This window comes from Labeo rohita, chromosome 15, assembly GCF_022985175.1.
Source record: "Labeo rohita strain BAU-BD-2019 chromosome 15, IGBB_LRoh.1.0, whole genome shotgun sequence".
Taxonomy (NCBI): Eukaryota; Metazoa; Chordata; class Actinopteri; order Cypriniformes; family Cyprinidae; genus Labeo; species Labeo rohita.
In genome coordinates this window covers 18,346,159-18,369,562 of record NC_066883.1, presented here as the reverse complement: position 1 = coordinate 18,369,562, position 23,404 = coordinate 18,346,159, and the positions used below count along the sequence as shown (strand labels likewise).

Sequence of the window (23,404 nt, the reverse complement as noted above, 5' to 3'; positions counted from 1 at the left end):
AAGCTATCTATACTCATTTTACACAGTAGAAATGCATCGATACAGAATCTCTGAGCAGCTCATTTTACAGTAAATGCAGCAAACTCAATCTCTGAATATGCTGTGAGTTTAACAAACATTTACGAATAAATTCCTAAATGCATTTATTTATTTTGATTGCAAGTCTATTTAGAAATCTATTGAACCATTTACACAGATTTTCATATTTGAGACCCAAAATGATTTCCTATCCTCTCTGGTGGACAATATTAGTATTACACCTTCATCTATCCTTCCCATTGATATAAACTGCTGATATTTTAGAAATTGGGATTGCCAGATGAGCATCAGAAAATCATTAACAGAATGCCCTGTTGTCCATGTCTGCTTGTTTTGTGAGGTTTGGACAAAAATATATTTTATTATTAATAATGGGCTACACACAGCAAATACATTGATATACATAGATGATTAGTCTGCATAGATGTCCCAGTATGAACAGAACAAATCTGGCTCTAATTTATTCCTATGACATAAAGCTGAATTTTCAGCTGTTATGCCAGTCTTCAGTGTCACATGAAGATAAGCATGAGGTATATAATGAGTATAAGCACTTACTGTGCAGGAGATGGTGCTGTGGTTCCTTAGCTGACTCTTAAATATCACTGACCATTTTTTATTTTTATTTTTATTTTTATTTCATTTTTATTTTTCATACATACACAGGAATCTGATAGCGTGTACATTAAAAGTACCCACAAAAAGCACTTTATAAGTTATAAGAAATAAAATTACAACAAAATAAAATCATGCCATCTGAGTAAGACACAATGCAGTCCAAAAGTCTGAGAACACAATTTCACAAACAAACAAATAAATTAATTTAAATAAATAAATAAATAAATAAATAATCAGTATAACAAGTTAAACTGAGAAGTTAACATGAATTCTAGAATTTATTCGTGAAAGCTGGTGATCATGCTATCTCTCATTTCTTCTTGTCTGCAATCTGAAACAAAAACAGAAATCAGGTTAGCTGTTAAAATACACTGCGCAAACAACATATAAAAACAAGGGAGATCACATATTCAAAAACAACCCTGGTGAAAAAACCAGCATATGCTGGTAGGTATGTTTTGATGCTGGAATGCTGGTTAGGTAGGTTTTGATGCTGGTTTATGCTGGTCCTTTGCTGGTTCATGCTGGTCCTTGACCAGTAACATGACCAGCAAAAACCAGCAAAGGACCAGCTTAAACCAGCATCAAAACCTACCTAACCAGCATATGCTGGTTTTTTCACCAGGGAAGTAGAAGAAAACAAATTTACATGTTGAAATATATCATAAGGTATAAATATACAGAGCTGAAGTTTTTCCTCTGACTACATGTCACTTGCAGCATGTAACTAACTAATGTCTTCAAAATGTAATTAATACCTTAATCCAGTTGTGGAGACTAAGTTTCTCCAGTTCAATCCGCTGCTTTGGATCGATCTGCGGACAGCAGCGAATCATATCACAGCATTCTCTGCAGAAAGAAGAGAGAGATGTCTGATTATTACCTCAAATTTACATTTACATTCTATTTTGCATGATTCAGATTTACCACTATCTTTTGTTAAAATAAAGATCTCACCTTTTGACATATTTTGATGATGCTGACAAGTGTCTGAATGTGTAACTGTAAATAAGTTACATATTTTGATAACACAGAAATATCATTTACCATCAGGACTCCTCACAGGCGGAGGTACATCACTCTGGCCGGCATTTTCTTCTTGACCTAAGTGGGCGTTGCTGACTTTTTTCCTTTCTCTCTGGAGTAAAGCAATTACTCAGAGTAAAGAAAAAAGCACCATTTTTTCAAGCGTTGGTTGCAAGAAGTGAAAAACACTAGAATGTAACGATCAACAAACTGAATAGCTGCAAGATGTGCCAAGTGAAAACACTAGAACGCAATTAGCAACAAACAGCAAGTGTTTATTTTTTTACACACAAATGGGCTATATTAAAGAGCTGTATCATATCAGCATCGTCGTTATCGTCAGTTAAGACATTACAACACAAAAGGCGTTTTAAGCTGCCTTAAAACTGTGCAAGTTTATTATTTATAAGTCACGTTTAAAGCAGTGTCAGATCTGAGTCAAGTTCAGCAGCAGCAGCATTTAAAGTAGCCAAAACATCCCAATAACCAGCTGCTGTGATGTCTGTTAATGAAAGAACAAAATTAAAAAGAGGACATCAATAACTTCTGTAGTTTTAACCTTTGTCTTTATTTAATTTAGAATTAAATAATAATTTAGTGTTTGATAACTTTATTAAATTAGGCTGTATTTTCTTGCTGAAGGGCACAGCTATATGACATTTTATTATAACTTGTTTGTGTGAATATTGTTTTAAGTTCACTTAAATTAGAAGTTATTTTTTATTATTATACTGTAATGTTGAATGGCTATAGTCAATGGTTAAATATTAGGAAAAAGTTCATAGAGACATTAGTTGGTATCAGTGATACTTGCCCTTAGTCATAAAAAAATGGCATTAAACAAATATTAAAAATATTTAAATATTTATGTTGTTTCTACATTAATTTGAAGATTTAATGTTAAATTATTGCAATACAAAAGTATAATTAACCACTGGAAGTATAGCGGGCAGGTGAATGCCAGGGAAAAGATCCACCCATTACCATCGGGAGAACATAGATTGCTGCTAAATAGTGGATATATATGATTAGAACAAGAGTCATGCCGAGGTATACACACCCAGGTTTTCTGATGCACACCCAGAGTCTCTTTTCTGGCTACGCTAGAAATACATTTTTAATAAATATGTAATAATACGTAATATGGAGCCAATGGGCTATACCAATGACACTTGCACTAATAGTGTTGAGGAGATAATGTTTAGCTATAACAATATGTATGGTGGCTCCTCAAGAGTTTGTTTTTTTTTAAAAGTAATAAATTCCTATTTTTTTGTGAAAGTCACATTATTATTATTATTTTTTTAATTTATTTATTTTTTTTACAATAAACATTTTTTTTTTTACCACATTTATAATGCCATTTATGCATACGGTAGTTTTTATTCTTTTACACTTTATTCTTCAAACTTTAATAAACTATAGAATGTTCAAAATTATTTTATAAAATGGATAAATGGACGTTCTGGTTGAGCCACGTTCAAAGCTATTGTAAATTACAAGCATACACCTTTGTTTTATGTTTGTGAGCTGCTCAGCAGCCACTTTGTTGCAACCACAAGGAACTTAAGGAACTTATTGAGGAACTACACAATAATACAGAATAACTACAGAATAATGTTTTTATTAATATCATTACACTTTATTTACTTTGTTTTATTTTGTGAAACCTAAGTATAACCATTTTATAAAAGCAATAAGCCCTGTGAAGCCGTGGTTTACAGTGAATTTATAACAGTTAAGGCGTTGTTAATTCACTGGAAACGACGGCTTCTTGGGGCTTATTGCTTTAATCTAATAAAGAATAAAATAAAAAAAAAAATTGTATTTATGATTTATTTATGATTTATATCATTTGTTCGGAAATGTCCTTCAAATGAACCACAGCTATCTGAATTAAAAAAAAAAAAAAACTGAAGCTGTATCACAACTGTATCACATCTAGTGTCAGCGATACCTGCACCATTTAAACTTAATGTAAAAAAGAAAAACAATGTAATTTAGTTGCACAATTTTTCTCAATAACTGTAACATTTGCATTTATTTATAATTAAATTACATAATGTGTTAAATTCAATATGGTGTCTAATTTGATTAAAATCTATTCTGACAAGTGATCTTACAGTAGCTTTTGGCAAAAATAAAATAAAATAAAAAAGATTAAAAGGAAGATATTTTAAATGAAAGTAATATTTTGAGGCCAGAGCATCCTAAAATAGTGAAACAGCTGCAGTTGTATCTGTGTTCTCAATAAGAAAATGTATTCAGAAAAAAAAATCACATTTAACCAGTTAGACGTTGTTTAATTTAATCTATTGTTTTTGTTTAAATAAAGATTTATTTACATTAATTTCCACCGAACAGTTTTAAGTGGGAAACGTTTTGAAATGTAATTTCTATCTTTGTCCACGAGAGGACAGTATGGCTCACAAAATGAATCACGGAAGTTGGTTGTGGGCAAGTGAGGTTCATGCATCTCACAGTATTTACATACTGTTGCAGACACTGACAAATGTATTGTTTTTTAAAGCTATGACAACACCTGCTGAATTGTGATTTTTATCTCTTTGAAATGAAGACCTGATAGGTGTATTCAGTTGCCTGTTGTAATTTTATATTACTTGATGGAAAATTCTCACATATCCTTTAGCACGAATCACTTACTTATCAAATAAAAAAGCACTGTAGCTAGTTGGAAATAAAGATGGAGATTTGCTTTGCATAATCCTAATTCCATGCAGTTAGTTTGTGTTATAAATTAATGACCACATTGTATTTGCTTATGGATTTTTAGACGGTTTGTTAATATTTTACTGGTTAAATTACAGTTACACATTTGTCAGACTGATAGGTGCCATAAGGTGTTTTGCTCTTTAAACATATTGTTTGGCAATAGTGAGCAAATGCCTGTCCTTGGAAGTTAAAATTTCCTTTCAACAAAATATCAAACCATTGTTTCTGTGTATGGCACATGTAGGGCACATGCTGACTGTCAGCAGCTATTCAAAAGGAATTGACTCATGGCTTTTCACTGGAAAGTTTCTCATAGTCAGATTTGCATTTTTCTATATTTAACAGCAAGGCCAAAAGAAAAGTCATGTATTGTTAGTCAAAAACTGCCTTACCTTGTAATTCTTCAAAGCTGTGCATAACTTAATGTCTGTCCACATTCAAGACTGTTAATTATTAAAAGTAATATTAGAGTTTGATACTTTGCTCTCATAAAAGTATTTTATGAAACTGTTTTAGTTAGTGTTTGAATGAAACGTTGTCTACTCGTTCATTCAGTCAGAAGGAGTTACAGAACAAATGCATGGTCTTTTATTTAAAGCTTTCCATGTTTGGTTCAGTGGTTGGCACAAACGAGGTGAGCACAACTGATGTCACAGAGATTGGTAACTTGTCAAGCTGATACTTTTCCCTCACCATCTGTGCAAGTGCCAAGTCATTAGCAGTGTGGAATGTTGTTTATACAAGTGGCGCCAGATTAATGGAGTGACATATCCATAAAAAACAATCTTTGTTTTTCTGATTGCTCGCCCTTTGTGGCTTATTCATCTTTACATTGTTCCAATATTTTTACTGTGCATAACACAAACAAAAAAATGAATCCAATATGGCACTTTGAGTGTCTCAAAACCATAAATGTGTGCCATTGGCACCATATTTAAATTGAGAGTTACATTTTTACACCAGAATTCAGAAGTTATCATCAGTATTATAGTTTCCTCAAAAATATGAAGCAGCACAACAGCTTTTAACATTAAAAAAAATAAATAAATAAATTAAAAAAAAAAAATTGTGGAGCATCAAATTATATTAGATTACGTTAGATTCATGTGACACTGAGGACTCCAGTAATGGCTGAAGTAATTTCATAATATTGCTGTTTTTACAGTATTTTTGATGAAACAAGTGCAGCCTTTGTGAGCATAAGAGACTTATATTAAAAATAATTTAAGAATCTTGTTGAACCCAATGTTTTGAACAGTAGTGAACACACACACACACACACACACACACACACGTTTGTTTTTCTGAACTGTGGGGACTTTCCATAGACTTCCTTAGTTTTTATACTAACTAACCAATATTGTCTATCCCCTAACCCAACCCTAACCCTAAACCTACCCCTTACAGAAAACATGTTTGCATCGTTACACTTTCAGATAAACATCATTTGCTAATTTTAATCATTTTTTTACATTGTGGGGACCGAAGGCTTCAGGTTTTACTATCCTTGTGGGGACATTTGGTCCCCACAATGTAGCAAAAACAAGTACACACACACACACACACACAATATTTTGTTATATTTTTTTATATGTCACATTTGTTGTATCATATGATTTCAGAATGGAATAGTGCCAAAGCCATATGGCTATTTCTATGGTACCTTTATATTACATTTATATAACTTGACAGCCAATAATTACTTTATCCCCTGGTTTCACAGACAAGGCTTAAGCTTAGTCCTAGACTAAAATGTAAGTCTGAGCTGTTTCAGCTGAAAGAAACTTGCACTGACTGATCTTAAAATATATCAGTGCCTTTGTATTGTCTCAAGATGCACACCAGTGATGTTTTTTTCTAAGGCACGTGTATAAAAATGACTTAAATGTCTTAATTGAACTATGGCCCAATCCTGTCTTAGGCTAAGCCCCGTCTATGAAACTGGGCCTATGTGTGTATGTATATACGAAGAGTTCTGATGCAAAAGCCTCTAAATCCATCTGACGTATTTCTTTAAAATTAGCATTTCTTTCTGGCTACTTTGTATAGGTTTCTCTGTAAGTTCTGGTACTTCTGATTGGGCTGAGGCTGGAATTTAGCGAGTTGGAAGTAAAAGTATTAGAAGGACGTATAATATGTGTCAGAAGCATTCACTTATCATTATCTCATTTTTGACCGAGATGGCTTTTAGCTGGTTTTGCATCTGAGCTCTTTATATATTAGTGGTGTCGATCGATTAAAAAAAAACAAACAAACAAAAAAACGAATTAAACACACACTTTTGTTTCTGAAATTAATTGCGATTAATCGCTATTAATCCCACGTAACAATACAATTTTTAATACTTTTATATTGCAATCATTTCACATTCAATCTTCAAATTGACGTAGAAACAATATAAAGGAAGTTTATTTTTGATATTTGTTTAATGCCATCTTTTTTATGACTGAAGGCACGTATCACTGATTAGAACTGATGTGATTAATTTTTTCCTAATATTTAACCATTGACTATAGCCATTCAACACTACAGTATAATTGAGAGCTTTCAAATTAACATTTATTAGACTTGTAATTTAAGTGAACTTAAAACAATCTTCATATAGATCCATTATAATAAATAGCTATATATATATATTATATAGCTACCTGTGCTCTACAGCAAGAAAATATCACCAAATTTAATACATTTAACAAACTCTAAAATCTAAATTAGGTAAAAGTTAAATCTTAAAACTACAGAAATTATTAATTTCCTCCTTTTTTAATTTTGTTCTTTGATTAACAGACATCACAGCAGCTGGTTATTAGGATATTTTGGCTGCTGTTACTTTAAAAGCTAAAGTGCAATGTGACATCCATTCTGTCAGCAATACTGGAATAATCTGCTGTCATTGTAGTTTTGTATTTTTAGTCAACCATTTATGATCACATTTCTTGTAAATGACACAGTAGCGTGAAAAGAGATCACATGAAAATGGAATTATGTCCAACTGGATGAGGTCGTATCCATGTGAAAACAGGAAGGCGTGGGCATGAGTCACCTACAGAAAGAACAAAAACGCTAATCTTCGTTTTGGCAGTGGCACTGTCCAAACAACCCTAGGTGAAAAGTCACTAAAATAACTTCCAAAATAAATACAAACTCGTGGGCATTTGAATTCACTGTGTAGGCATAAAGCTTCACCAGTGAAGAGCTGAGGTATCAGATCTTCATTTCCGGTCCACAATTTTCTCATTCTGAACCACATCTACAAATCTGAAGTGAAGTCGTCCTTTGTTGTCCTAACTCATTTTATAATGTAAGTAAATAAACCTTGAATGGTGCTATAATGCCAAGCAAAGGTGTATGAGAATCACACCACGCTTTCATAAAAACCCAACTGACCAGCAAAGGTTAGTCTTGACTCTTGACATTAGCAACGATGATGGCGTGTCATTCGTGCTCGCTCCTCGCTAATCTGGAAGGTTGATGCAAATACTCGAAAAACGTCCTGGCGATTATTTGCATGCAAACAAATGTGTGAGGGTCATTTCAAAAGCTGACTTCTGATCAGCATCTATAGTATAGTTCACTAAAGCGGAGTTGGATTTCACGTCTTTGGTATAATGGTCAAATTCAGCAGGAGTTTAGGAGCAGACAAAGTTGTTGCACTGGGATAGATAGCTGAATATATTTCCTGACACTTCCATCTGACACATCTGCATCATGGAAACGGGTAAGGTGTAATTTCACCAGTTTGTTGGTATATAGAAGCTTAGGTTTAATCTGAGGGTTAAGATTAATCTTCTTGAAATGATTGAACTGCATTATTTAATATTTAACTCTGATGTTAACCGATCTGATTACTTAATTACAAGACAACTTTAGGATAAGCATAGCTCAGAGTACTTTGAACCAGATTGAACTCACTTGTAATAGAGCAAAATGTGGTATTTCAGACAGCCTTCGATGCTTGTAAGTAGCAGCAGAACTTCATTCATGAAGCTGGGGTCTTTTACATAATGCTACAATGATTTTTGCATGCAATTTCCTATCACCGACATTTTAAATTGCAAATGCACTGTTCTGTCGACTAGGATCTTTGCTTCCCAGGAATCTTCTTAATGTATTTTCTGGAAATAAACCTCAGGGTGACATCAGTGCTAAACGATGAGCTTGTTTAGCACATTTGGCATAAAAATAAATGAAAAATCAGTTGACTTTTCAACTGGACGGACTGAGTGTTTGTAAACTGACCAATTTGCATTGACCAAAAACCAAAGATAATTTCCATGCCAGTTATAGATGCATGCCATAAAACTGACTAGAGATACTGTACCTGCTCGAAAATAAAGCTGCAAATGAGAAATTATTGTCACTTGTGATCATAAACATAGCAGAACTTCTATCTGAATACTATCAACTGCTGTGCAACTGTTTCTGTGTGCAACTGATTTCATTTCATTTGTGATATCCTACACAAATTGGCCATGTTTTTCCATGTTTGCAAGTACGTTGCTCTGTATTTTTGCAGAATGCTCAAAGAGAGTGTATCAGGGAGTCCGGGTGAAGCACACAGTAAAAGACCTGCTGGCAGAAAAGAGGTCACGGCAGACAAGCGGCCCGCGCTACGCTGTAAGTCCACGGCTTAATCTTACCTGGTCAATACCCTCAACTGAAAGATACCCCGCCCTGCCATTCACAATGCTTCCTTTCAGTCCATTCACGCTGCCACTCTGCTGTTCTTTCATTTATGCAAACAGACAGTTTAAAACAGTTGGTATATTCAGTGCCCCACCACTTTATTTGCTCATTGGCTTATCTTTTTTATTCTAATGATGAACCTATGGCCTCTGATACAAGCCGTGGGAGTCTTGTCCTTTTCTCACACGGGTGGGATGAAGCAAAGCCTGTCAGTGAATACCTGCACATAAGCGGCAGACAATAGCAGCAGTGCTGATGGTCATGAGCTCCTGAGGTTTGGGAGTCAATCATCCTTTTGCTGCTGTTTAGTATGGCTATGCAAAGTCAAACACTCGCACACCTGCTCCACTGTATTGTTCCTCCTGTAGACCACAGACAAGTCGCCTGTTGTCACTGTAGACAAGCACAAATCAGACTTGCAGACATCTGGCTGCACAAGAGAGAAAGCTTTTCTCCATGTCAATGGCACACTCAACTCGCTTTTGTTTGAAGAAGTAGAGTGATGGCTTCTGTCTCGCCACTGTACAAACGAATAGTATCGCAAGACTTAAAACACTGTATTTAAATTGCACACAACATTTCTATTATAATACTTCAACAACATTAAGTACTGTAAAAATTCAATAAGCCTTTGTAAAAAATAACAAATTCTTACATTAACTGTATTCTTAATATTTGATAGATACATTATATATTATACTGTAAATATTATAACATTTACTTTTTATATATCTACATTTATTTCTTAGTGTATTCTCAGAATATAGTAAGAATACAGCATATAAGAATATAGAATATAGTAAATATAAGAATATAGTAAGTAAAAGTTAAATATTCTTCAACAGAACTTCAACGTTTTTAATATAGTTTTAATATATAAAACTTTAGATATTTAGTTGTAATATTTACTACTTACATATTCTTCATCATTTACTTTTTAATATATTCTTAAAATGATATATATATAGGTATCTATATATAGATATCTATGAATAAAAATATGTAAAGAAATAAAAATAAAATATTCTTAAAAATAAAATTGATGTATTTAAATTAGTCTTAAAATGTTACATGTATTCTAAAAAGTGAGAATTAATAGTAAAATAAATATTTCTTACATTAACAGTATTCTTAATATTATATATATATATATATATATATATATATATATATATATAGGTGTGTGTGTGTGTGTAAAATATATACACAAAATATACAGAAATATATACACTAACTGTATGTCATTTGTAATGTTATAATTTGCTTCTTATATATCTTCTTATATATCTCTTATATATCTTTGATATTTACACCTTAGTATATATATATATATATATATATATATATATATATATATATACAATATATATATATAATGTACAAATATATTAAGAATTAAAAATGAAATATTCCTAAATTAAAATATAATTTATAAATATAACTTATTTTAATATTATAGTATATATTTACGTTTTATTATATTCTTAAAATTACACAAACACACATATATGTGTGTGTATAAGAATTTAATATATATGTTTGTGTGTGTGCGTATATATATATATATATATATATATAGTTTCCTTAATTAATTAATAAATAATGATTTCATTATTTAAATACTTACATAATTTAAATATTTTTCTAAATATGTAATTCTATAACATTATCTTGAATCAACAAGCAAATAAAATCTGTGTCACTCTTCTTATATTACAGTGTCGTGACAATTGTGATTTCAGATTTCCATGCGTGATGTATTCTTGGTTCTTTGAGCCGTGACTAGTAATTAATCTTTTGTATGTTATGCAACAGCTGAAAAGTAACTATGTTTTTGAATAATAGTAAAAAGAGGTGTATGTAGGTGTCAATCATTGTGATCCCACGGGGACACGACAGAGACCAAACACATACTACAATGGCGGAGCAGGGGGAGGGTTGCACAGGAGAATCGGAGCATGTCGAGGCCACGCAGAACAAAAAATTCTTTATAATAAGCTTACATCTGTATCTATGGCCTTTTATTTGGGGTAGAAGAGCCATCTGCAGACTTCAGCAAATGTTGTCCACACAAGTCATGTCCAAACACAGGACCAAAACAATACAGACACTTGCAGAGGTTTCAGACAAATAATAGCAAAATACTACTCTTATATAATCTTTGGTCAAACAAAAACGTTTAAATGAATGTTGCATGGATAAGAGAATAACAAACATTTTACGGTGAGAGCTTAGTCTTGCAGTTAGTCTGTGTAATTTTAGTGTAGTTAGTTTACATTTTAATTTTTCTTTTAAATATTAGTAATTTTTTTGTGCTTTTGTCAGTCGTTTTTGTTCTTTGGTAATAGAATGTTTAAATAAAATTGTTTTTATTAGATTTTATTTCAATTTTAGTTTTAGTTATTTGGTGCATCAAATTAAAATACATGAGAATGCGAAAATATATTTAAGTTGTTTAATTATTTTATTAAAGTTAAAGGTTATTTCAATTAACAAAAAAAAGTTTTAGTGAATTATAATAACCCTGACAGACTTTCATGGCAAAACATGACTAAATTTAGGCATTAATTGGTAAAGTTGTATTACCTGATTAGTGGCTATTTTCTCTCTCTCTTTCTCTCTCTCTCTCTCTCTCTCTCTCTCTCTCTCACACACACACACACACACACACACACAAAATACATAAATAAAAATAAATTACAGAAATGCATGAGTAAGAAAACCAATTTATGGTAAGAGCTGATATTTTACAAGATATGATTAGATTTTATTTTACATATTGGTTATAGTATTTTGTCACTGTAATTTTAGTATAGTTTTTTTATTCATATTTGCAATTAGTTTACATTTGAATATATCTTTTTCGTTATAATTTTTACTTAATTTACTCATTTTTGTGCTAACTTTTAGTTTTTTGGTAATATGTCAGTAAAGTTTTTAAATTTTTATTTCAATTTTAGTTTTAGTTATTTAGTGCAGCAAGTTTAACTACATGAAAATGATAAATTTGCTTTTTCAGCTAACTGAAATAAAATGTTTTTTTATTATTATTTTTTTTTTTAGTAATTTTATTTAAGTTAATGTTATTTTATTTCAAGTAACGAAAATGCTTTTGTGGTTTTAGTTTTAGTGAATTAAAATAACCATGACAGGCTTTCACTGCAAAATATTTGACTATTAAGTAGATTAAATTAAATTATAAAAACAAAAAAGGACATGGGTAAGAGAATAAGAAAACATTTTACGGTGAGAGCTGATATTATAAAATCGGATTAGAGTTTATTTTACATATTAAATGTACCGTGTCATTAATCAGTGTAATTTTAGCATGATTGAGACACTGCTATAGTTTTTATTAATATTGTTATTTCGTTAACATTTTTATGTATATTTTTTGTTATAATTTTACTTGATTTTAGTAATTTTATGCTTTTTTTTCTGTAAAAAATATTGATTTTGTCAATATAGTTTTTATTTTTTTAATTTAAATTTTAGTTTTAGTTATTTGAATACATTAGTGCACTGAAATGAAATGAGTAATGTGCATTTGTCAGCTAACCAAAAAAAATGATATATATATATATATATATATATATATATATTAAAAAGTAAGTAAAAAAAGTACAAAAAAAAAACTGTATTACCTAATTTGTAATAAAATTGTATTGCTTGATTAGTGGCTGATTTCACACAAAAATACAAAAAACTAAATACACAAATAAAAAATTCCATTACAAAAATCAATCAAAAGAAATGCACAAATTGTAACAAAAAAGTATGTTTAATGAACCAGAACGAGACAAACCCCTGAAACAAACTGGGAATCACACAAATTTTGCATCTACACTAAAATGTCAGTATTTCTAGCAACATGACATTAGCAAATGCTCTCCATTAAAACACATATGGACATTTTACACATCATCCAGGCATCAATTCAAAAGCAGAGTCATGGTAAATATGAAAAGTGAAAAATGAGTGCTCTTAATTTGACTGTTTTACACTCTTGTAGAGTAGAGTTATTTCATTGCTGGCTCAAGAGGCTAAAAAAACCAGCAACCCTCACTTCCACCTATACTTCGGCTTGGTTTATCTTGAAGCTGAATCAGGTGCAGTGTCACAGCCTTGGAACTCTTCAACAGCCTGATTTCCATAGCATGCCTTCAAAGAGGCACTGAGGCGTAGGTTGTTCACATAGGGAAGTCTTGGGACGAGCAAATAACATTCAAATACTAGCCTCAAAATTTGCTTGCCTTCCAGCCAGTGCTGCCTTGATATCAACTCTTTTATGCTTGTAATATGCAAACAAAAGAGAGCCTGTGTTCTGTCTATTGCCTCACCAATAACTCTCAACCATTTAATAACAAAATTGTATGCTACAAATCTCTAGGTCCCATTGGCGTTTCGGTTGTAGAAGAACTGAACCTTAACTTGTCATATTCTCTAGTCTCGGAAAACTGGTTGGAAATTTGATGTTTCGTGTTTGATGTTCATGTTTTAATTTCCGTTGTTCATTGGATCATGTTGTTTGTTTTGAACACAAGTGAGACAATCACTCTCTAAAAGATGCTGTTTTTTTTGTTTTTTTTTTACCCAAATGCTGGGATCAGCCTGTTGGGTCATTTTATTGGTTCATTTTTAATATTTTTACCCAGGTGCTGGGAATTTTTTTCTGCACTCTATAAAATGCTGGGTTATTTTTTTAACCCAAGTGCTGGGTTCAGCTTGTTGAGTCATTTTATTGGTTAATTTTTACCCAGGTGCTGGGAATTTTTTTCTGCACTCTATAAAATGCTGTTTTTTTTTTTTTTTTTTTTTTTTTAACCCAAGTGCCGGGTTCAGCCTGTTGGGTCATTTTATTGGTTAATTTTCAGTAATTTTACCCAGCTGCTAGGTAGTTTTTCTGCACTCTATAAAATGCTTTTTTTCAAAAAACAAAAAAAAAAAAAAAAACAAATGCTGTGTTCAGCTTGTTGGGTAATTTTATTGGTTCATTTTCAGTATTTTTAATCAGGTGCTAAGTAGTTTGTCTGCACTCTCTATGAAATGCTAGTGTTTTTTTATTTTTATTTATTTATTTTTTAACCCAAATGCTGGGTTCAGCTTGTTGGGTCATTTTATTGGTTCATTTGTAATATTTTTACCCAGCTGCTAGGTAGTTTTTCTTCACTCTAGTCAAGTCAAGTCAAGTCACCTTTATTTATATACCGCCTTTAACAATACAGAATTGTGACAAGGCGGCTGTACAGTATTAAATAGGAAACAGTACATCAACAATGCCACAGGCAACAGTAAACACTCACTTTTTAGGTAAAGGTAGTTAATCAAAATAAATAAAATAAAATGCAATACTGTGTTAAGAGAAAGTGTCCCCAACTAAGCAAGCCAGAGGCGACAGCGGCAAGGAACCAAAACTCCATCGGTGACAAATGGAGAAAAAAACCTTGGGAGAAACCAGGCTCAGTCGGGGGGCCAGTTCTCCTCTGGACAAAGTTCCCGTGGTCTTGTGCCGACAGCCGTCTAGGTGATGTGGTCTTCACTGTGGATCCGTCTCTGGGGCTCATCTAGTTGATGTGGACTCCGCTGACATTCAGGGCTGTAGAGGTCATCTCTAGGTGCTGATCCACCATCTGGGCTGGGTTCGGACTGGATCCGGGGGACTGCAGTGACCATCTGATCTGGATACGGACTGGATCTGGTGGTTAATGTGACCTTGGAATAAGAGAGAAACAGACTAATATTAGCGTAGATGCCATTCTTCTGACGATGCACTGAGTACATCGGGTGTTATGGGAAGTGTTCCCGGTTCCGGTTGACCTAATTAGTGCAGCTTAACAATCCTTTAACGGATTTGAATTATAAGAATATGTTGATTTGTTATGTGTAAGCAAGGTTAAAGAGATGGGTCTTTAATCTAGATTTAAACTGACAGAGTGTGTCTGCGTCCCGAACAATGTAGGGTAGATTGTTCCAGAGTTTGGGCGCTAGATAAGAAAATGATCTCCCACCCGCGGTTGATTTTGATATTCTCGGTATTATCAAATTACCAGAGTTTTGAGAACGCAGCGGACGTGAGGGACTATAATGTGATAGGAGCTCGCTCAGGTACTGAGGAGCTAAACCATTCAGGGCTTTGTAAGTAATTAGCAAGATTTTAAAATCTATACGATGTTTAATAGGGAGCCAGTGCAGTGTAGACAGAACCGGGCTAATATGATCATACTTTTTGGTTCTAGTAAGAACTCTAGCTGCTGCATTTTGGACCAAGAAACTGTTGGACTCTAGAAAATGCTGTTTTATTTAAAACCCAAATGCTGGGTTCAGCCTGTTGGTCATTTTATTAGTTCATTTTCAATATTTTTACCAAGGTACTAGGTAGTTTTTCTGCACTCTATAAAATGCTGTTGTTTTTTTTTAACCCAGATGCTGGGTTCAGCTTGTTGGGTCATTTTATTGGTTCATTTTCAGTATTTTTAATCAGGTGCTAGGTAGTTTTTCTGCACTCTATAAAATGCTGGGTTATTTTTTTTAACCTAAATACTAGGTTTAGACATTTTACTGGTTCATTTTCAATTTTTTTTAACCAGTTGCTGGATAGGGTAGTTGTTCTGTACTCTAAAAAAATGCTGGGTTGTTGTTTTTTTTTTTTTTTTTGTAACCCAAATGCTAGGTTCAGCTTGTTGGGTCATTTTTTTGGTTCATTTTTAGTATTTTAATAAGGTGCCAGGTAGTTTTTCCTGCACTCTATGAAATGCTAGTGTTTTTTTTTTTGTTTGTTTTGTTTTTAACCCAAATGCTGTGTTCAGCTTGTTGGGTAACAAAGTTTCAGTGCGCTCCACTGACTACAATAAGAACGATTGATCTATTGATCTAGTGTGCCATTGTTGCAGCTGTTGTTGTGCTATGCATTTGATGGGTTGAACAAACATAAATATAAGATAAGTCATAAATATAAGTCATTTAAAGAACTGGAATAGTCTACTGATAGCAGTTTTCTTCCCATGGATTCCCACTGGCTGGACCTGTCATCTCCTAAAACCCTCGCCTAATCAACCCTTGATTTTCTGTTTGCAAAAGACTGACTTCACATTTAATTAAAAAAAAAATACTGTACATGAGCTGTTCTTGTCCTATATATAAAACAGAATTTAGAGTGCATTTTTATTATTTAAAATGAAAAACCTTTTCACTTTGGTCATAGGTTGAACAACCCAGCAAATGGGTTCATGTGGGTTAAAATAACCCAGCGTGTGTTCTGTCCAATATTCACCCAGCACTGGGTTACCATATAACCCAAAAATGTCTGTTTTTAAGCCAGCATTTTTTTAAAGTGTAAGATTTGGGACAGTATGCAAATATTTTGTGTGTTAGCTTGTCATGTGCCATTAAGACTGGATTGCATTAGTCAAATGAACTAAATTGATCACAGAAAAGTAATGGTGTACGGGAAAGTGATGATATCAACCTTTTTTCTAGGGTGTCTCCTCTCCTCCGAGTCCATTTGTTCAAATGACTGGTGAGTATCCAACACTTTACAAGTATGTTTAATTCAGAAATGTGCAATACCATTCCTAGATATGGAAAACACTGTATGATCAAGTAATGATAAAGACTGTTCTGGTATCTTCAGGTTCTCACATGCTTCCGAGCTACTATGGCATGAGAAGGCCTTTCATTTCAGACTCAGAGTTTTGTTCCTCAACAAAACCATTTTCTACTGACGTCTACCCCTCATCGCTAACAGGAAAGTCTATCTCATGTGACACCGGATGCGTGTCTGGTTATTCCTCTCTCATTGACAGCTACTACCCAGACTCATTTGGCGACTACCGCAGCACTCCTTTCTCCAGTGGAGGAAGTACAATATTCTCGCCCTCTGCATTGTCTTCTTTGCTCCCTTCATACTCCAGTGACCCTTCACATTACTTGCTGGTAAGATATGGCACATGGAGAGAGGTGGCACGGTTACAACAAATGTCAGTGATGTTTAAATGTAGCCAAAATCATTCATACGGTGTGTCCATCTGTCCAGGTCTGTATGCGCAGGACAACATTTGTTCTGCTTTATTGTAGAAATGTTCAATAGTTCAGGCATTTTTAAGCTATAAAAAGAAAATTTTATTTTATTTTTTTTTCCTGAAGTACTATCAGCTTAATTTGTGCCTTATTCATATGGGAGTTCAAATAAATCAATAAATTAAATAAGTTTGCAGGCAGTTTCGTCCAAGTAGTACAAGTTTTTTAGAAAATGAAATATAAAAATATTTATAAAATTAATTTTCAAAATAGTCTAATATTATATGATTATAATTTCTGTTTATATAATTACAATTTGTGTGTGTATAGATAAAAAAAAATAGATAGACATGCATTCTTTTTTTAAATTAACAATTACACAAAAAATGTTCAAAATATCATATTTTTTGGAAGAAAAAATATATAAAATATAGCAGTAATTTTAGTATGTAAAATATAGTAGTAGATATATAGATATATTGTATATATAATTATATATAATTAATTTTTAATCTGAAAACCGAAACAGTTTTCATCCAAGTATTTTACGTTTTTATGAAAAGAAAATAAATATTTATATATCTTCCTGTTAATTGTATTTTATTTTATGAGCATATGAGCATATTTTTTTTTACAAAAATAAGTTTTTACAGGCAGTTTTATACAAATAGTACACATTTTCATAAAAATAATTGAAAATAATTATATCATTAATTATATATGTTACACACACACACACACACACACACACACACACAGATAGATAGATAGATAGATAGATAGATAGATAGATAGATGTTAGATATTTTAAATAATATTAAATAATTTAGATGTATATAATTTATTTAAATTTAGACTGCAAACTTTAAAATGAAATAGTACTTTAAACAATATATATATATATATATATATATCTCAAAGTTTTCAGTCATCTAAGTATTTAAATTATTTACTAAAGTTATTTTATTTTATTTTATTTATTTATTTTTTATTTTATTTTATAGGGTTGTTCTGGCCTTGACCATTTTCAAGCAGTTCTCATATTATATCATTATACTGGCTTTTTGTGTGCCATTCTTTTGCATACATTTTCCAAATTATTGTCTGTTATCTCTCCCATCTGTATTCAAATTATTCTAAAAGATCTTGCCTTTAGTACAAGGAGATTCAGTCAACTTTTGCATTTAGCATCTTGTTACTTGAGAATCAGCCTTGAGGGTAATGAATTTTGCTTATGTTCACTGCAGAGGGACTCTTGGGAGCCCACGGGGAGCGACGGGGTGGAGGGTTTGTGTGGAGATGCTCTGGCTCCAATGCCCCTGTCTACACCCACTTCTCTGGTCAACCCCGAGACCGTCAGCCCGACCCAGTTCCGTTCGTCGTCCCGGGGCTCTAGCATGACGTCTTCACAGTCGTACTCTCTCCATTCACTGGATGAAGTCAATTATCACTCTTCATTTCAATCCACCTCTGGCAGCTTTGCTCCCCCTTCGTTCATGACTGAGCCTGCGACCAAACTAGTGCCAGTACTACCCTCAGAAGATACTGAAAATGCCCCTTCAGCCTTGAGTGACAGCCTGGTATGGGGCAAGGAAGACACTGCTAGCACCTGGTCACAGTTTGAAGTCAGGAGGGCATTTTGAGATTGAACTGGAAGGAAGTAAAGGCTCACCAGCCTAGCAGATCAACACCTCTTCGATACACAACACTTAAGATCTAAGATCTTTTTGCCAGGTTTACTTAGCAAAGCTAAGGCTTAACATTGGGGAACAAATTATATCTTCAGTTTAATGTTTTATTTGTGTCGTTTATTACAAATGCATCTTCTTTTTTGTCATCACAACTTATATTGTCTCAGCAGGATAAGTAGAATAATAATCAGTATAAGTCTGTATATGAGATTTTTTTTTTATTTCTGTGATAAGTGACTGTGAGTCTATATATATGTATATTATCTGCAAATAATTAAGTGTTACAATATTTATAGTTGATGTGTAATATCTAGCTAGTCCTATTTTCTCTTCTTGTGACTCTTTTAATTAAAAACCTGTTGTGAAAATGGTCTAAAAGGTAAATAAACTGGAATGACAAAAAATCATTCTTGTAACTCTACTTCACAATGTAATTCAAAGTGCCTGATGTAAACAACAGAAAACAATTACATTAAAAGAAAACTCAAACTATTTATTAAATTATTAAATGGACAAACATTTTCAATATATATATATATATATTCATATATACACTACCAGTCAAATGTTTTTTAAAGAAGTTTCTTCCGCTCACCAAGCCTGCATTTATTTGATCCAAAGTACAGCAAAAACAGTAAAATGTTGAAATATTTTTACTATTTAAAATAATTGTTTTCAATTTGAATGTTTTACAATGTAATTTATCCCTTTGATTTTAAAGCTGTATTTTAACATCATTACTCCAGTCACATGATCCTTCAGAAATCATTCTAATATGCTGATTTGATGCTCAAAAAACATTTATTATTATGTTGAAATCAGCTGAGTAGAATTTTTTCAGGTTTCTTTAAGGAATAGAAAGTTCAGAAGAAAGGCATAAAAATCTTTTGTAACATTATAAATGTCTTTATCATCACTTTTGATTAAAAAAAAAAGAAAATAAATAAATAAATAAAAATACTGACTCCAAGTTTCTGAATTGTATAGTGTATAATGTTACAAAAGCTTTTTATTTCAGATGAATGCTGATCTTTGGATCTTTCTTTGAATCTTTATATTTTCTATTCTATTCTGTTTTCAAAATTGATAATGATAATAATAAATGTTTCTTAAACAGCAAATCGGCACATTCGAATGATTTCTGAAGGATCATGGGACACTGAAGACTGGAGTAATTTAGCTTTGATCACAGGAATAAATTACATTTTAAAATATATTCAAAGAGAAAGCAGTCATTTTAAATAGTAAACATATTTCAAAATATTACTGCATTTGCTGTATTTTGGATCTAATAAATGCAGACTTGATGAGCAAAAGAGACTTCTTAAAAAAACATTATAAATCTTACTGTTCAAAAACTTTTGACTAGTAGTGTATCATATTTATTAAAATACAATTTAGAGGATTTTTTTCTTTTCTTTTCTTTTCTTTTCTTTTCTTTTCTTTTCTTTTCTTTTTTAATAAAAATTGCAAGTCAATTTCACTTCTAAAATAAGAGTCTGCCAGGATTTTTTATGTGTTTACTGTAACATATAAAATTAAATTGACTACACGTGATTTATCCGATGCTTTACTATAATAACAAATATTTTTTAAGATTAAAAGAAAAGTCATTATAATGCTTTTACTTACTGATATGAGAGCACAGAACATAATTCACAATATTCAATAAATAAATAAATACACTTCTTTGAATTACATAGTCAATAGCAACATCTTTCGCTAGTCGTTTTTTTCAGTCTAGTAGAATTTACTTATGCTGATGTGAAAAATATTGAGAATTTGCTGAAGGTGTATTACATTTGTTGCCAAATAAACTACTTAGACTAGTGTAGCAAGATGAATTATACAGTAGTTGCACCCAACCTTCTTGTGAAAATTGACCTTTAATCACCAGGGGGCGACATTTAACTTCAATCTAGTAATAACCGACCTCCTCTTAGAGATTTTCATAGGATTTTGTTTCTTAGAGATTTTCATAGGATTATGAAATAGCCTATCTGTTCATAAATGTGAATGATAATGAAGGACTGGTAAGAAAATAATAGTTTAAAATTGGAGGTCTATTTGCAGCGGCTTAACTTTTTTTTGTTTAATTTACAAAGGAGTGAAACGTCCGTTAGATAATCTGTCCAGACAATTTTAGAATTAAGACTAACCAAAGTGTTCGAAGACGAGGGTATTTATAAAGCACCCCTTGTTTTATTATTACTCCAATCTTTAATTCCTCTGCAGTTTCGGAACAAAATGTTCAATTTGTTTGTCACATGGAGTCGTTTTCCGACTTATTATTTGAGACAAAGAACACCTGCTTGTAGGCTAAACATTCTGGCGGCTGCATGCGTTCAGTCTTAAATACTCGGCAATTAAATCTGACAAATAAACAACAGCATTATGAAGACGAATGTCTTGAAGAAACGTAAGTATGCCAGTTCGTGCATTTTTCATTTTAATTACTTAAAAAGAAAAGTAACTAAAGTCACATGTGTGAGATTCTGTTTGACATCAGAACCACTCGACATCAAACAGCACCCTGCTTATATCTGTTAAGCAATGAAATGATGATAATGTGCATTGATTAATTAAACTAATTAAAGTTAAAATAAAAATACCCCGAGAAAAGAAATGATTAAATATTATGTGAACACGGGTCGTTTTTTAAGTCCCAGTTAAATTGGCTTTTGATTTTTAACAAATGCCAATGGCACTTTCAATTAAATATAAAATTATAATTAAATATATTTCATATTTAGCCTTCTTGTACCTGTCTCTACTGTCCTAGTACCTTGACTTTAGCAGACGTCTCAATTGTTCTAATGACAAAAATGGCTGCTATCATATGCCACGCCCACCACTCCAATAATTCTTAAAATACTGCATAAATTTGATCCACAAAGAGCAATATTTAATTTTTTCGACAAGACTACCTATTACAGAAGATATTTACAATGTGTCATGGCATGTAAAACTTCATTTGTGCTTTCAGTCTCACTACAAAGTTGAAATTGTGCTTCTAAGGCAGACTCCAACCACCAACACCAAAAGGATGATAAAATGTTAGAAATATATATTTGGTTGATGTCAAAATGTGAAATAACACAACATTCTATTAAAAGAGATGTTGTTATATGCACTGTAATAGCGAATATCACTCAGAAATAAGTCTTTTTACGAAGCTTTTGAATATTCAAATTGAAAGTATCGCGCAATCAAATCATTGTCAAATCATTGAGTTCTTGGGGTTTTAAATAGTAGGGATGAGGGGAGAAAAACTCAAACTAAAATATCCCTAGCTATATTACTGTTTAATTGTATGTCCTGAGAGTATTTTGAGGTTACTTTGTTGAGACTTTTTAAGACTTTTGTGAATAATTCGTTCTTGCCCATATAATAGAGCAAAGAACTGACGTTGGGGTATTTCACTGTAGCTCTTCCAGAGATTTCCTCCTTTTCAGGCCAATATGTCTGGTAAGTAAAAATTTCTTTTTCTTTCATATAAGATGTTTTCGTCTTCAGCAACCTGAAAAACATAGAGACAAAAGAGATATTCATTAAAATCAATAAATACATTGGTAAACGTTCTTTGGAAATGTACTGGTCAAAGCATGCAGTCTTATTAATATTTTAAAACAGCAAACACATATAGAGGATTACATTTAAACAATTTAGTGCATTTTTACATATACACATTTAATATTTAATATTATATTTAAATGTGCTAGAAGGACTTTCTAGCAGTTTAATGGGGCTAATAATATTTCTGTTGATTAATTAAAGCTTGAATTTTATTTACATCTTCAACTTTCTTTCTGCCTTGTATTTTTTTACTCAACTTTTCTTTAAGCAAAACTGAACATGGGTTTATCTGAAAATGTATTTACTGTGTTATTTTACACTTTGCAATGTCGACCACCGTGTCAGATTTGAATGCAATGGTTTTCGGAATAACCAACAGTAAACGATGAGTGAATATAATTCCGACTTTTTATCGGAAAATTCAAACTTTGCTTCAGAGCGCATTTGAATATTTATTAGAATAGGTTTAGCTTTCAATGAGCCTATCAAAACACTGCCGAAGGGACGTTTTTGCTATCTTCTGAACATCAGCGCACTTTTTGCCCTCTGCAAACTCAACTGCCTCCATGAACTCAGCCATGGCGTGGCGTTGTTTTGAATCACTTATGTTCAGACAGAATTTTTTATATATATATTAACGCGGATCAGGAAGACGTCCCACTGTGTATGTCTTCACAAGGCTGAACAACCAATTAAAAAATTAGGAAAGAAGGACAACTATTTTCCATCTATTTTTTACACATTTCATTTTGGGGGAAGTTATTAGGCGCGGCTTCGCTCATGTAGGAAGAGATAGGAGGACTGCCCATTACCAAATATATCAAGAAATAACTGCACATCTGCTGAGAGGATCGCAAAAACTAACATGGACCCGGGACGTTTTTAGAGAATTTAATACAACAAACGTGCTAATCGACAGCGTCCTCGTAAACAAGTCGGGCTTCTTTGCAGCAAATCTAAACGCGTTGTCCGTCGGACACTGACTTGAGTTTATCATCTATTTTCCGGTGCATCATCTC

The 23,404-nt window shown here is 32.4% G+C and overlaps 1 protein-coding gene across 2 annotated transcripts; it reads left to right on the top strand.

Moving 5' to 3' along the window:
* Positions 1 to 7,996: 7,996 nt before the first annotated feature.
* si:ch211-213d14.1 (protein POU2AF2) lies at positions 7,997 to 19,388 on the top strand. Of its 2 annotated transcripts, none has more exons than XM_051129777.1 (5): positions 7,997 to 8,134; positions 8,933 to 9,033; positions 16,579 to 16,618; positions 16,733 to 17,034; positions 18,366 to 19,388. In XM_051129777.1, exons 1-5 carry the CDS (start codon positions 8,125 to 8,127, stop codon positions 18,759 to 18,761), a joined length of 849 nt encoding a protein of 282 aa, XP_050985734.1. In that variant the 5' UTR covers positions 7,997 to 8,124; the 3' UTR covers positions 18,762 to 19,388. The 2 variants fall into 2 exon arrangements, with proteins under 2 accessions (XP_050985734.1, XP_050985735.1); XM_051129778.1 differs by lacking the exon at positions 7,997 to 8,134 and adding an exon at positions 8,156 to 8,373.
* Positions 19,389 to 23,404: the final 4,016 nt, after the last annotated feature.